General features: G+C 46.8%; 2 protein-coding genes across 3 annotated transcripts in view; one reads left to right on the top strand and one right to left on the bottom strand.

The window, feature by feature from the left end:
• LOC142883480 (signal-induced proliferation-associated 1-like protein 1) overlaps nt 1–13,022 on the bottom strand; it is a 192,445-nt gene that overhangs the window by 88,594 nt on the left and 90,829 nt on the right. The gene's annotated exons all lie outside the window — the stretch shown is intronic.
• Nucleotides 1–13,022, top strand: part of zdhhc14 (zDHHC palmitoyltransferase 14) — a 42,835-nt gene that overhangs the window by 25,507 nt on the left and 4,306 nt on the right. For both annotated transcript variants that reach the window (XM_076018396.1, XM_076018395.1), the window contains exons 5-9: nt 2,500–2,637; nt 3,912–3,960; nt 4,978–5,080; nt 5,669–5,778; nt 9,054–9,159. In XM_076018396.1, the coding sequence (XP_075874511.1) occupies nt 2,500–2,637; nt 3,912–3,960; nt 4,978–5,080; nt 5,669–5,778; nt 9,054–9,159 (506 nt within the window). The remainder of the gene's footprint in view (nt 1–2,499; nt 2,638–3,911; nt 3,961–4,977; nt 5,081–5,668; nt 5,779–9,053; nt 9,160–13,022) is intronic.

The raw sequence follows: 13,022 nt of genomic DNA, 5'->3' as shown, positions 1-13,022 counted from the left end.
GTCGTAAAGCTGTGATGATTAAATCCTGTTTAGATGGTGGTTGGGAGCCACAGACGGTGGGGGGGGGGTTAAGGAAGAGAGTTGGAGCGTGTGACCTTCAGGTGGTTGCCAGTTGACACTTTGCTTCCAACGTGGCTCCATAATCATAAAGTAAAATCAATTCTAGAGACAGGAAGTCAGATTGTACAGAAGAGGATTGGGGTCACAAATACAGGAAAAAAAAATGAGGAGAATTCTTCATTTTCTTTTCAAAGTTAAAGTTCAAATGTCAAGAAAAGTTGAAATTTCGCAAATGAAGTCGCAATTAAAATGAGAAGAGGATGGAAGTTGTATTTTTTTTTCCTCCCATGTCAAATATAAAGTCATATTTTGTGACGAAAGTCAGAGTATAATTTCACACTAAATGTCGAGAACAAAGTTGAAATGTTGATAATGAATCAAATTAGAGCATCCACACGTTGCTGCCTCTACATGTCTTGTGTAGAATTTGTGAAATTGGCACTCCAGAATTGGTTTTTAGTAACAAGGAAATCCTCTCTGTGTTAGCACACAAACACAGTGTGGTCATAAGTATTGGGACTTTGAAAAGACTGTTACCACTGAGGCTGGCCAGTAGACTGGATGATTGGGAACACTGGCTGCTGACTGAGGTGGCTGCTGGTGGACTGACGTTTGCCAGTAAACTACAGGAAACAGGAAACTACTCTGGCGAAAACAGAAGTACGCCACCAGGCTTGCGCACAGAGCCTTTCGACTTTAATGTTGACATTTCATGTTTTTTTTTTTCTCAAAAAAATTTTCCTCAACATAATTCACGACATTTCGACTTTCATCTCGAAATGGAGAAGTGAAAAATCTCCCTCCTGTAATTGTTTCTTTTTTCCATGGAACTTGATGTGTCATTGCGCATGAACTTTCCCTTTGGTGTTGTGTAACAATGCCAATGGTTGTTCAGCATTTCTGTCTTTACCGTCGGGAAGTAAACGCAGGCCAGCGGCTTCTGCAATATTCATGCTCTCTTATCCACTCAGCCGCTGGATGTCAGCAGCCAGAAATGAATTTGTGCTCATGGGGAACATGGAAAGAGTCTTTCTTCCGGGGAGGGAACGAGAAGGCCGACGTGCAGTTCAGCCCGTCCTCCTCCATTGTTCTCCACCATCACTGCTCTGTTGACGCAGACGCTGTTGTTGTTGTTGTTGTTGTTTTGTTTCCAGATTCTTTTTGTCCTCAACTGTTGCTTGTGTATACGTGGGCAGAAGGTTTGGGTTTTGTTCTTGTTTTTTTTTTGGGGGGGGGGGGTTTGTTTTTTTGTTTTTTTTCCAAGTGCCTGTGCTGCAGCTGGGATTTTGTTTTCTGGCGCACTTTAATTAAGGCAAATTACATTACAGCTTTAAGGACCCTCGTAGGTGCATTCTGTTGTTGATGTTTGGAGGCTATAAAAGCACATCAAAAGTGTTCTCTCTCTTTTTTTTTTTCGGTACAGGGTAGGAGTATAACCGGATCATTATAATGTTATGTGTTCAGAGGAATAATAATGATGCTTGAGGGCAATCCGAGGGCCTTTATTGCATTAAGTGTTCTTCTCTTGATGTTTGCTCTCATACTCTGAAATAGAAAATATAGTTATGTACAGAAGTGCATCATCAATTGATCATATCTGCACTTTAAAATGGTTTACACGACATTTGGAGTACGAGTGGAGAGACGCACTTCTCAGCCGGTTTCTAATCCGTCACTGCGCCTTCACTTGTTGCGAACCCAAAGGGATCCAACGGCACCGGCGACGTTCCTTCTTATTAAAAGCAGGTCTTTTCACCCAAGTAAATAACTGCTCTGATTAATCAGCTAAATGCTTCCCACCATGCGCAGTCTGCTCAAACGGGACTGCGGGCTTAATTAAGCACACTCACGCTAACCCCAATACCGCCGCAGTGTTTTACTGCATCTTACTGGGCCTATGATTCAGAACAAACTGGGAAGGAAGAAAAAAAAAAAAGACGCGAATTAGCCTTCGAAATTCTGATGCATTCATATCATTCCAAAACTTGGGTTTGTCCTTGCGTCTCCGCGGCGTTTCGCGACCGCCAGGGAGGTTTTTTTACAGCTGAGTCTCGTTGACCTGTCTGTAATTTTATTAGCGAGTGCGTAAAAATAGCCAGTTTACACTGTGTGAAAAATATGTGTTGTGCTGAGATCCAGGGGGACTTTTCCCTCCAGTTCCCTCACTCTGACTCCACTCGCTTGGACTTTGTGTGTGTGTGTGTGTGTGTGTGTGTGTGTGTGTGTGTGTGTGTGTGTGTGTGTGTGTGTGTGTGTGTGTGTGTGTGTGTGTGTGTGTGTGCGCGCGCGTTTACCTCCTTTCACTCACGGTACTCAGAAGGAATCTGCCTCTTCCCAGCTCATGCGCTCAACCTACTTTCTGGTGGAATTTTTTATTTCTCTGGGTGTGGTGTGTTTGCAGTAACGATTCTCTTTTTTCCCCTTGTTGTGTCTCGGCAGAGCGCTTCGACCACCACTGTCCCTGGGTGGGGAACTGCGTGGGGAGGCGGAACTACCGTTTCTTCTACATGTTCATCCTCTCGCTCTCCTTCCTCACCATCTTCATCTTCGCCTTCGTCATTACGCACATTATTTTACGTAAGTAAGCGGTGGGGGGAGGCCGGAGAGAATTGCATTAAAGCTGAGTTTGCAGGACTTTTTGTTTTGTTTTTGTTTTTTTCTTTTTTCCAAATTTAGCATGGCTGCTTGTTTCCAGCAAGCAGTTTAGAGGTGGGTGTTGGGGAGTCTCAAACAATAAAAGACGAGATTGACTGCTGCAAGTCTCTTGCTGAGTTTGAATATTTCCCAATGCGGCCAAACATCATCACAAAGTTGTAATTCTTTGAGAATAATTATTTATTTATTTATGTTGTGGGGTTTGACATGTGTTTCCATAAAGCCTTTTAATGAGCATTATAGGGGGAAATGAAAATCTGTTAAACGTTTTATGGAAACATCCAAATTTGGAGCAACTTCCTCTATTTCACTATAAAGTTTGTACATTTGTTTGAAGTGGTTTTAGTATCTTTTGTATCGTAGTTAATTTGCATCTTTACTGGAAGCGGGTTTTCCGAGTGAGCTCTGCTCACATGACCTGCGCTACTCGCGTCTTCAGGATGTTTCCATGAGGAGTGGTGAATCATGGCTGTTATCGTTAGCAGATCTGTCTGCAGTCTGGGCCAGTGAGGACACCAAAGTGTTCCTCGGCCTCATTCAGGGGAAAAAAATGTACCAGCTGTCCTTGACGGTCTTTGCCCAAATGCTCGTTCTACCCGTCTGCTGGCTTGGAATAACCCTCTCATTTTATCTTTTTTTTTTTTTTTTTTTAATCTTTATTTCTAAATTGAATTTTCAAAAATTTAAATTAAAACGCACAAGTGAAAATGCTTTCGCATTGTTGCCCCGTTTGCCTCAGCTCTGACAGATAATGTATTTGCAGCAGGCCAGGTGCGAAAATTTCACCCTTGATTGCAGTACCGTAATTAATTTATTCCATAAACGCTGATTCACTTGTGCCCGTTTATGCAACTCGGAGCTATTTTTAATTTATTTTTTCAGTCTGGACTCTTTACGGCCTTCAGATGGTTCCAGCAGCCACATAAAAACTGGCCTCCAGTGAATTTTGCGGCCCTTTATTTATTTTTTTTTCCTGTCTGGCTCCCATCTCCCGCTCCTCACACTTGAAAGTGCGGAATGCAAAATTAGACGGGCCCGGCTTTGCCCAGTTCACTTCATCTTGGTGTCACATTAAAAGTCTGCATTAAGTAACAGCTCCCTCCACGGAGCGCCGTGCGCCAAACCTTGGCTCATTTAAGCCGGACGCTCATTATGATGCTTCTAATTGAGACTCTTTCTCCCCTCCCGTGTCGCAGGCTCCCATCGACACGGCTTCCTCAAGGCGCTCAAAGACAGCCCTGCCAGATATCCTTTCACGCAAATTACACCTCAGCCGCTCGGTGCGCTGCTGCGTGCGCCCTCTCAGGTTTTTGCTGCCATCTGCCCGCGTCTTTCTCTGCGTGCACGCACACACTACGTCTGCACACCCGCTTTACGTTCAGTTGCGCCACAGCGTCACCGTGGCTGCGACGCCTCTTCGGATGCACTGGCACGACATGATGCCAATTGAACCAACGGCCCCATAAAGATGTGAGAATGAGCATCGTACGATATCCCCCGGACCAATTTGCAGAAATTGATGCAAATTGGCTGATGTAATTGAAATTGATGTCGTCTTTGTTCCGAACCACAGACCGACTAAAGAGGCTCAGACGCTGCTAATCTCTCCGTTGTTGAGCAAGATTGTTGTTTCCCTTTGGGTGAAATGCGCGCTAAGACCATCTGATAATAACCGCTGTCCTACAGTATTCCAATGAATGGGGACATGCAGCCAATGGCGCTCTCGCAGTTTTTTTTCTTGCTTGACGCTGAGCCACGACGAGACACACTGAGCGGTAAAAGATCACAGCGAGAGAAGAAGGTCCACTTAAATTTATTGCAGCTTCAAGGTCCAGTGTGTAAAATCTTGAAGGCAGTCTGGTATTTAAGGTAGCCCACCTGAGGGCCTTCCTTCAGTACCGGGCCTTCCTTGTGTGTTCTTATATACTCTACCAGTCAAAAGTTTGGACACACCTCAGTAATACACAGAGTAGCGAAGGATTTCATCTGCTTACAATCTCTCTCGCTCTTGTTATGTAGAGCAGACAAAAAGAGCAGCGTTGCGTCAAATCCGCTGCCAAATGAGCTGGTGACTGAGAAGTATTGGCAGGTGGAGGGCGGCCCCGAGGCTGTAGGTCAGTCTGCTGCCTGCCACTGATTTCTGTCCCCGGACTCCATATTGTGTCACTGTCAATGGCGCCGTAGTAAATGGAGGAGATGGGGGGGGGGGTTGCAGCTGGCTAAACTGTGGCACCCAGTTGTTCCTTGACTGCCTGGCGTCACCGTGCTGGAGGTGGTGGTGTGCTTCTTCTCGGTCTGGTCTATAGTGGGCCTCTCAGGCTTCCATACCTACCTAATCAGCTCCAACCAGACCACCAATGAAGATGTAAGTATGAGCAGATACATTTGATAAACCATTTGCTGACTTTTTTTTTTTTTTTTTTTAACCAGACTGTGAAGCCGTCAGATATTCCGAGAGCTGAAGAAAGGGGCCTTGTTTAAAAAAAAATGCTCTCTGCCTTTTATGAATCTTTCACGCCCGGCATTTCCTCTATTTTAAGCTCATTTGGTCTCCAGTGCGGATCAACAATTTCCTTATGCTTTTGCGGCAGATGGCCAGGATGAAGGTCCTCTTTTTGAAGCCGGAATTAAATGTCTCGCCGTGCTAAAAAATAACAAGTGATAGTGTTCTGTAAGCCAGACAGTTTTTCACAACTGGTGAACTTTAAATAATTCCAAGTATATTTCTCTGTGTTTTATGGCTTCAAAAACAGTCCCATGCTTCAAACTTGGTGTCTATTTGGTGTTCACAGCTCTTTTTTTTTTTCCTAACTTAGTGTTAAAAAAAACACATTTTTTAACATTGCAACCTTTTAGCGTGAAACTTTTTTTTCTGTTCACGGTGAGAATCCAGTAAGATGTTTCACTTTTTCTTCCGACCACCACGACGACGATGCCCCTCCTCTCTCCACAGATTAAAGGCTCCTGGTCGTCGAAAAGAGGGAAGGACAACTACAACCCCTACAGCCACGGCAACATCTTCACCAACTGCTGTGCAGCCCTGTGCGGACCCCTGCCGCCGAGGTACGACACGCACGCACACTGACCTGTTGCAGCTGTGGAAGCCCGGACACACGGGGGCCTCCTGCAAGAGCGTCCGGGGCCGCCCGGGACTGCAGGGTTCTTACCGTGCATTAGCTTAGCTTCGTAGCATCCCTGAGAAATTGGTCGTGCGGCGTCATCGTGTTGGGCTCTTAGTGCGTTGGTTTTTTGTTGTGTTTTTATTTGCATTCCCTAGTTTTCCTGCGTTGGTACAGGGCCACGTCTTCGTACTGAGGAAGCGTCTGCCACATCATTGGTGCTGAAGCAAGATCTTCATCGACGTGATTGCATTGCAACAAGTCCTGACCAGCTTCCCGTCGGGTCCACCCTGTGGCCGTATGGACGTAGCTCAGGGCTTCTCAAGTACATTTTTTAGCATAAATACTTTAATATTCAAAATGAGAACAAAAAAAAATCCAATTTAAATAATTGAAATTGCCAATTTCCATTTTGACTTAAATCAAAATAAGATGTCGAATGAAACAAAACATGAACCCTGTCGTGAACCCGAACAATATGCCATGAGGGTGTTAACAACACGTTTTTTTTTGTTTTTTTTAAAATATTAACACAAAGAACAGCAAGGAAGAAGCAAAAAAAATGTGATGCGAGCTGCTCCAGAAAATGAAAGTGAAAGCGTGCTGGTCTGTGCATGGTTGGCACAGAGACAAGTCCTGGACAGTTTCCTGCATCCCACGGGGTGGAGGTGGAGGTGGAGGTGAAGTCCGAGTGCGGCCGCTACCTCTGTGTATGTGCTGAAGCCGCGAGGGCGCAGGGTTTGATATACACGCTGCTGCATTCAGGGTGACAAAAAAAGGAAGAAAAAAAAATTAACAGAGAAGAGGAAAAGAAAAAGACGTCATCAGCCAAGTTGCAACTTCCTGTTCCTGTGCACCGACCAAGCACTCGCTCCTCGCAAACACTTTGTGTGGAGGTTTTTGTGCAACCGTCCAGTGTTTGTTTTTTTTTTTGTTTTTAGTCGGGCCAAATTTTCGAACCGTCTTTGTCTTGGGGGGGGGGGGGGGGGGGGGGGGGGGGCATCGATTGTCGAGGTGTCAACCGGAGGCAGCCAGTAGTTTCCCAGGCGGTGCAGCAGCGAGCGCTCCAGTGTGATCGCACCTGCGTTTCACCTCCGTGCACGAGTAAAGAACTAATCATGCTCGGTAACACCTTTTCCAAGCAGCCCCTGAAGCGGTGAGTGGGTCACATGATCCTGTCAGTCTGAGCCGTCACCGAGACAGCGGCCTCTCGTCGCCTCCCGCCACCTCTGATGCCGCCGTGGTCGCTTCCCGTTCTGGAGAAAAACGTCTTTGTATCCGTTTTCCACCTTCAGCGTTTCAGCGCCGCAGCTTTACCTTCCCTCCAAGCCCTGATAGAATGGGACACTTATTGAATTCTGCCTCTGCTTTAAAGAGCTCCTTGAACTGATACCGCCCGCAGCTTTTCTCTCACAGCCCCCCCCGCCCCCCGCGAAAAAAAGCCGACTAAAAGCTGAGGAGATTTCAAGACCGTTTCTTTAAAAACCGAATCCGAGATGAAAGTTGCCTCGATAGATTAGATTTCACACTCGCTGTCTTCATGTGACTTAACAAAAAAGATGGTCGCCGCTTTGTCTGCGTGTGCATGTGACTGTGAATGTCAGTGGACCCCCACCCTTCCACTCCAACGCCCCCGAGCCTCCTCCACTCCGGCCGACACGTCCAGCCGACACGTCCGTGAAACCACAACTCTCTTTGACAATTGTTCTTTATTTTCTCACCTTCGTCACAATTTTTAGACCCCGACCGACGGTGAAACACTTGAACTGGTCACGTGACGACATACCTCTAATATCAATACATCTGGAAAGACCACCTCACGAAAGCGTCGAAACCTTTTAGTGAGATTTGAGAGTTTTTTTTCTAAGCTTAGTAGTTGTTTCCAATTCCAGTTCTTTAATGCGATATTTAGCTCGTACACAATTCTAGGGGTAGTGTGTGTGTGCGTGTGTGTGTGTGCGTGTGTGCACAGCTGCTTTGACCAGAAATCAAGGAATGTTCAACCTCAGCCCTGGACTATGCCAGCAATGCTGCCACTGCGTCCTGCAGACAAAGACCTTGTGCTTTTGCTTTTTTTTTCTTTTTTTCCTCCTGACAGCCAAAAATGTTTGTTTTCGGTCGTTTTTCTTTTTTTTTTCCCCCCTTCTCTGACTGACTAACTACTATTGATCAGCGGCGGCCGAGGCTGCCGCCGTCCTCTCAGGCTCCCGCCGTCGCTCCCTGTGATTCTAGTGATTGCAGTTCCACCTGGATCAGCTCAGTCCCAGGGGAGGAGACTGTCAACACGCTGCACTAAATCATTATCTTGCCGCAGTTGTTGCACGGCTCCACTCTGTGTGTGTGTGTGTGTGTGTGTGTGTGTGTGTGTGTGTGTGTGTGTGTGTGTGTGTGTGTGTGTGTGTGTGTGTGTGTGTGTGTGTGTGTCACATCAACCTTTATCTGTGCTTGATAAGTAGCTATTAGCTCGTACATCTGGCTTATTACCGCAGGTGCACAGCGGATCTCCAGGTTGTGGAATCCAAACACCTGCGTTAGCTTTTCGTTTCCAGAAAGAAATTTAAAAAAAAAAGAAAAAAAAAAGATCCAGACCTCAGCGAGTGTGTTTCCATGCGTGCTAATATTCCATCATTAACCTGGTTAACAGCTGTGTTTCCACCTGTGTGAGCCCCATTCAACCGCAGTTTCAAATTCTTGCCTCAATCCGAATGAGCGGATATCAGGAGGCTTCTTTTCTTTTTTTTTTCTTTTTTTTTTTTTTTTTTTAACACCGTGGCAAGTTTCCTGCTCTGTGCTGGTGTTGGGGCCAGCGGAAGAGAGCAGCGGGAGTCGGCAAGTTCTCGATGCAACCCAGAAGCGACGGAACAACACAAGGACCTGGGCGGTGACGGTTCAAGGAGTTTTAGTTTCCAGAAGTCCCAGAAACGGCAGCGATGCTGCAAGTCCTCCGGCTCGTTCACGATATGATGATTAACGCGGGTACTGGAAAAGGCTGCTGCGCAACGTAAACCCCCCCCGACTTGGTAGCATCGTCTCAACCGGAGAACATCGTGCTCGCTGATCAGTCGCCGTCAGTTCTCCACTAGGACGATGTCAAAGAACTGAGTGTGCAACTCCACTCAACATAGAAGCAATTTGTTTGTTTTTTTTCACCCCTAGAACAGTTCTCACATATATTATCCCCCCCCCCCCTTCTCTCTCTCTCTCTCTCTCTGCAAACAGCCTCATTGACAGACGGGGCTTTGTCCAATCAGACGCGCCCCAGCTGGCTCCACCAACCAATGGCATCACCATGTATGGCGCCACGCAGTCTCAACAGAGCCATATGGTAAGACCCCCCCGACCCACCCTGACTGGCTGGAAGATGCTGGCGCAGCATTGCTAGCATTTTTAGATGTGATCCACTGTGTACATCACACCAGTGTAGCCCAGCTTTAGAAATGCATGTACATGAAAGCATTCAGGTGGGATGTGTCTCTATTATTGTGTTGTATTATTGTAACATCAAGAGCAGTGGCAATCAACTGGTGGATCTCAGCACCCACTTCTTTTTATTTTCCTTGTCATGCAGTCGCAACCCACATTTATTCAACTGCACTCCAATTTAGTCCACAAAAATTAAAAACGCTAGCTCACTTTCTATCATTTCTAAATAAATTATTGAAACAATTGAATTGAACTGTGGGCCCTGGCCAACGAAGCATCCTGATGCAAACTCACAGCTCACGTTTTCAGACCCCTAATTCTCGTTTTGCGCTGCTGCCATTGAATACCCGAGCTGTTGGCTTGTCAAAGTCAGAACTCGGTTCGCGACACTTTAACGTGTTTCTGCGCCGCTAGCTTGAAAACTCTTCCTCTCGTGCGCTCATGCCGTACAAGGCTACCCCACGCAGCAGCAGCAGCAGCAGCAGCAGCAGCAGCAGCAGCAGCAGCAGCTCACTGCTGTGTCCCTCCCTGCGAGATTTAAAATTGGCCAAAAAGTGACAGTGAAATTACGAGGCTGGAGCCGTCACGCCGACGACGGGCTGTCTCCTGCCGGCCGCTGCACAATAAGTCTGCGTCGTGTTTCGTCCATCCACGCGTTTTTAAAGTACATTGAGCGCTGGGCGGCTGATACAAGTTTGACTACAAAAATAAACCCTCCCTCCGCGTCAGCGCATGCTGCGAGTCCGGCTGCCGACAGTAGGGATCGCTCGAAAAGACGAAGACCAACAGTGAAAGGACTTTTCCCCTGCAACGCATGCGCTGGAATTTATTGTTTGAGATTAGTAGAAATTCTAGGAATTTTATTGTGTTTTCTTTATTTACCCTAATCATAAACCCAACTGTTGACTCAGATAAGATTTTGGTTGATGGAGTGCCATAAAAAGGTGTGTGGTCCGAACGGAGGAGGAGGGAGGGAGGGGGAGGAGGAGGAGGAGGAGGAGGAGGAAGAGGAGAGGGAGGGGGAAGAGGAGGAGGCGGTGGAGGAGGTGCAGGAGGAGGAGGAGGCAGAAGCCGGGTGAGGTCAGACTGTGTTATCAGCGCCACTTGATCCTCTGCCCTTTTCTCTGACACAACATCTTTATTATCCCGCCGGAGTGACGGAGGCAGCGGCTCTGCAGCCGCGCGCTGGGCCGTGCTGTGCGTCACTGCCGTGTTGTGAATGAGGTCAGCGGTCACGGGCCAAGAAGGGGGGGGGGGGGGGGGGTCCTTCTCACGCCAGGTGGCACCGCCGCATGTGCCGACCCTGCCTGCCTTCGCAGTCGCTGCGTTTCCGTGGCAGTTTTTTTTTTTTTTTTTTTTTTTTTCAAAATAAAAGCGATAGTTCAAAGATTTCCACAAAGTGCAATTGCGATTTTACGGGTGTGAAGCGCACGAGCCGTAATTCTCATAAAAAGAACGGTTGTTCGAATTTTCTTTTTGATGACTTGTAAAAAATATTCCGTCTCCTCCTCCTCCTCCTCCTCCTCCTCCTCCGTCCAAACATAAAGCACCATTTGCACTTGAAGTGAACCGGTCACGTGACCCCGTACGTCACGTCCGCTGACGTGTAAGTGCGAGTGTTTCCATGGCACCTTTGCGATAAACCTCTGCATCGATACGTCTGGAAAACCACCTCGTGAGAAAACCTTTAAGCCGTGTTTTGGGAGCTTTTTCAAAGTTTAGGTGCTTCCATTACCAATTTTGTCTTGCGACTTTTCGGTTTCGCGCACTTCCAGGGCCACTGGGAACGCAGCTAGCGGCTCCACAACTCTTGAACCGAAAGTTCAGCGGCCCTGAGAGTGAATCAGCTCACACGCGCACTAATGTGCTGGCTTGATGACTTCCCGCAAGCGAGCAGCCCCGCAGCAAAAGGCAGCGGTTTGATTGGACGTGTGCGGGCGAACTCCAGCGCCACGGGCGAGTAGCGGCATATTTAACGCCGCGTTTACAGCCGGCCGGCAGAACGCTGTGGTCTGTGCGCCTCTGCTGAAGCTTGGATCTGTCCGCACGATGTTGGAACGAGACAGAAACCAGTCCCCCTCCAGGATATCAGCAATGGCCGTCGTCCTCAGTGCTCTTTGTGACATCACAAAGGGCCCGTAGCCAGAGTTGTGTGTTTCGACACATTCTGAAAAAGAAAAAACCACACGGAGCTACCAGGAGATGCCAGTTTTCGATTCGACGCGAGTTGCAAAGCTCAGTTTGCTCGCTGTCGTCTGACTGATGCTGGCACAGCGCGATCCCTAATCCGAGTTCCCCCGGGTTGAAACCCCCGGTGCTGTTTCTCTCCTTGGGGCTGTTTGCATACAGTGACTTTGAAAATATACAGTGTGTTGTTCTAGCCAGCTGTCACTTTAGCTGCGGCCTGTTTTTATCGTGTGTTTTTGCGTGCTTGTGTTGCACCCCCTGAACAACCTCTAATACTCAGCAAATTTTTGGGAAACGCACATCGAGACTGCTGAAAATTGAAATCTGATTAAAAAAATAAAAATAAGAAATACCCTCTGCTCAATAGCGCCCCCTACGTAGACCAAAGCACAAAATTTGCCATAGCATCCTCTAGGAAGGTCATAGAGACATGAAACAAAAACCCATATCCAGACATACTTTTCATAAATGATGACCTTTGACGCCCCCCCCCAAAAAAAAAAAAAATCGGATGTGAGCTATTATGACTTATTATCATTTTTATTTCTGGTTCTTGTATAAATGCAAAAAGTCGTCTTGTTTGTGAAGCTAGCCAGACCCCGTCATACACATACACACACACACGCTCGGCATGTCTCGCGGGTGCCGTTCAGCCATATTGCTGCTCTCATCTGACCCCCTTCATTGATACGTGGAGCGTGAATGTCACCTGTCTTCAGGGCCTGGCTGCGCTCGGGGAGCGAGGGGACATTCCCTCTCGTTAGCGCTCTCAGGAATAACCCACCATCTGTTCAGGAGCCGCGGCCACGCCGGGCAGCCACTGGCGGCCTTTACCCAGCATCCACCTGGGAAAACTCACATTGGTCCCGCGTTAGTTAGAGCGTCTTCTGTTTTTTTTGTTTGTTTTTTTTTTTCCTTCAAGTATTCATCACATCCCTCCCCATTGGCCCGATGCAATGCGTTTCATTCACCGTGAAAATGTCCCCTCCGAACGTAAAAGTCGCTTTCCTGCAGAAATGAGCGTCTCTCTAATGAAGAGAAATACTGAACTGAACCGAATACATTTATTTCAAACATGTATAAAATACATAGTACATACAAAATAAAGAAATGATAACAAGAACACTGCGCATAGTTCGATAAAGGAGTACGAAGAAGTTATAAACAACTTTAATAACTACCTTTATATCTACTCTTCAGTTTGTAGCAAAATATTGGGGAATATTGCTGTACAGATAGCCATATAAATACATAATATATAAAACACCCATATAAATATATAACATATATAAAATATAATTATGAAAATAAATATATGCTACAAACATATCCTTATCAATATAAATGTAATGTAACACAATATTACATCATATAACATGATATAGTATAATATATGCATATACGACGCAGGTAAACGCATATAAATACACAATATATACACACACATACTACAGAACCATCCCCGTACATACATGCTGATGATGGCGGCGGTGAGGGCAGCGGAGAAACAGCAGCACTGTGGCTGCCGCTGCTGCTGCCGCTGCTGGACGGTGCTGGACGGTGCTGGACCGGTGGCGG

This window comes from Nelusetta ayraudi, unplaced genomic scaffold (assembly GCF_046127955.1).
Source record: "Nelusetta ayraudi isolate G7.1 ecotype Tasmania unplaced genomic scaffold, CSIRO-AGI_Nayr_v1 ptg000007l, whole genome shotgun sequence".
In the NCBI taxonomy this organism is placed as follows: domain Eukaryota; kingdom Metazoa; phylum Chordata; class Actinopteri; order Tetraodontiformes; family Monacanthidae; genus Nelusetta; species Nelusetta ayraudi.
This window is presented reverse-complemented; position numbering and strand designations above follow the sequence as displayed.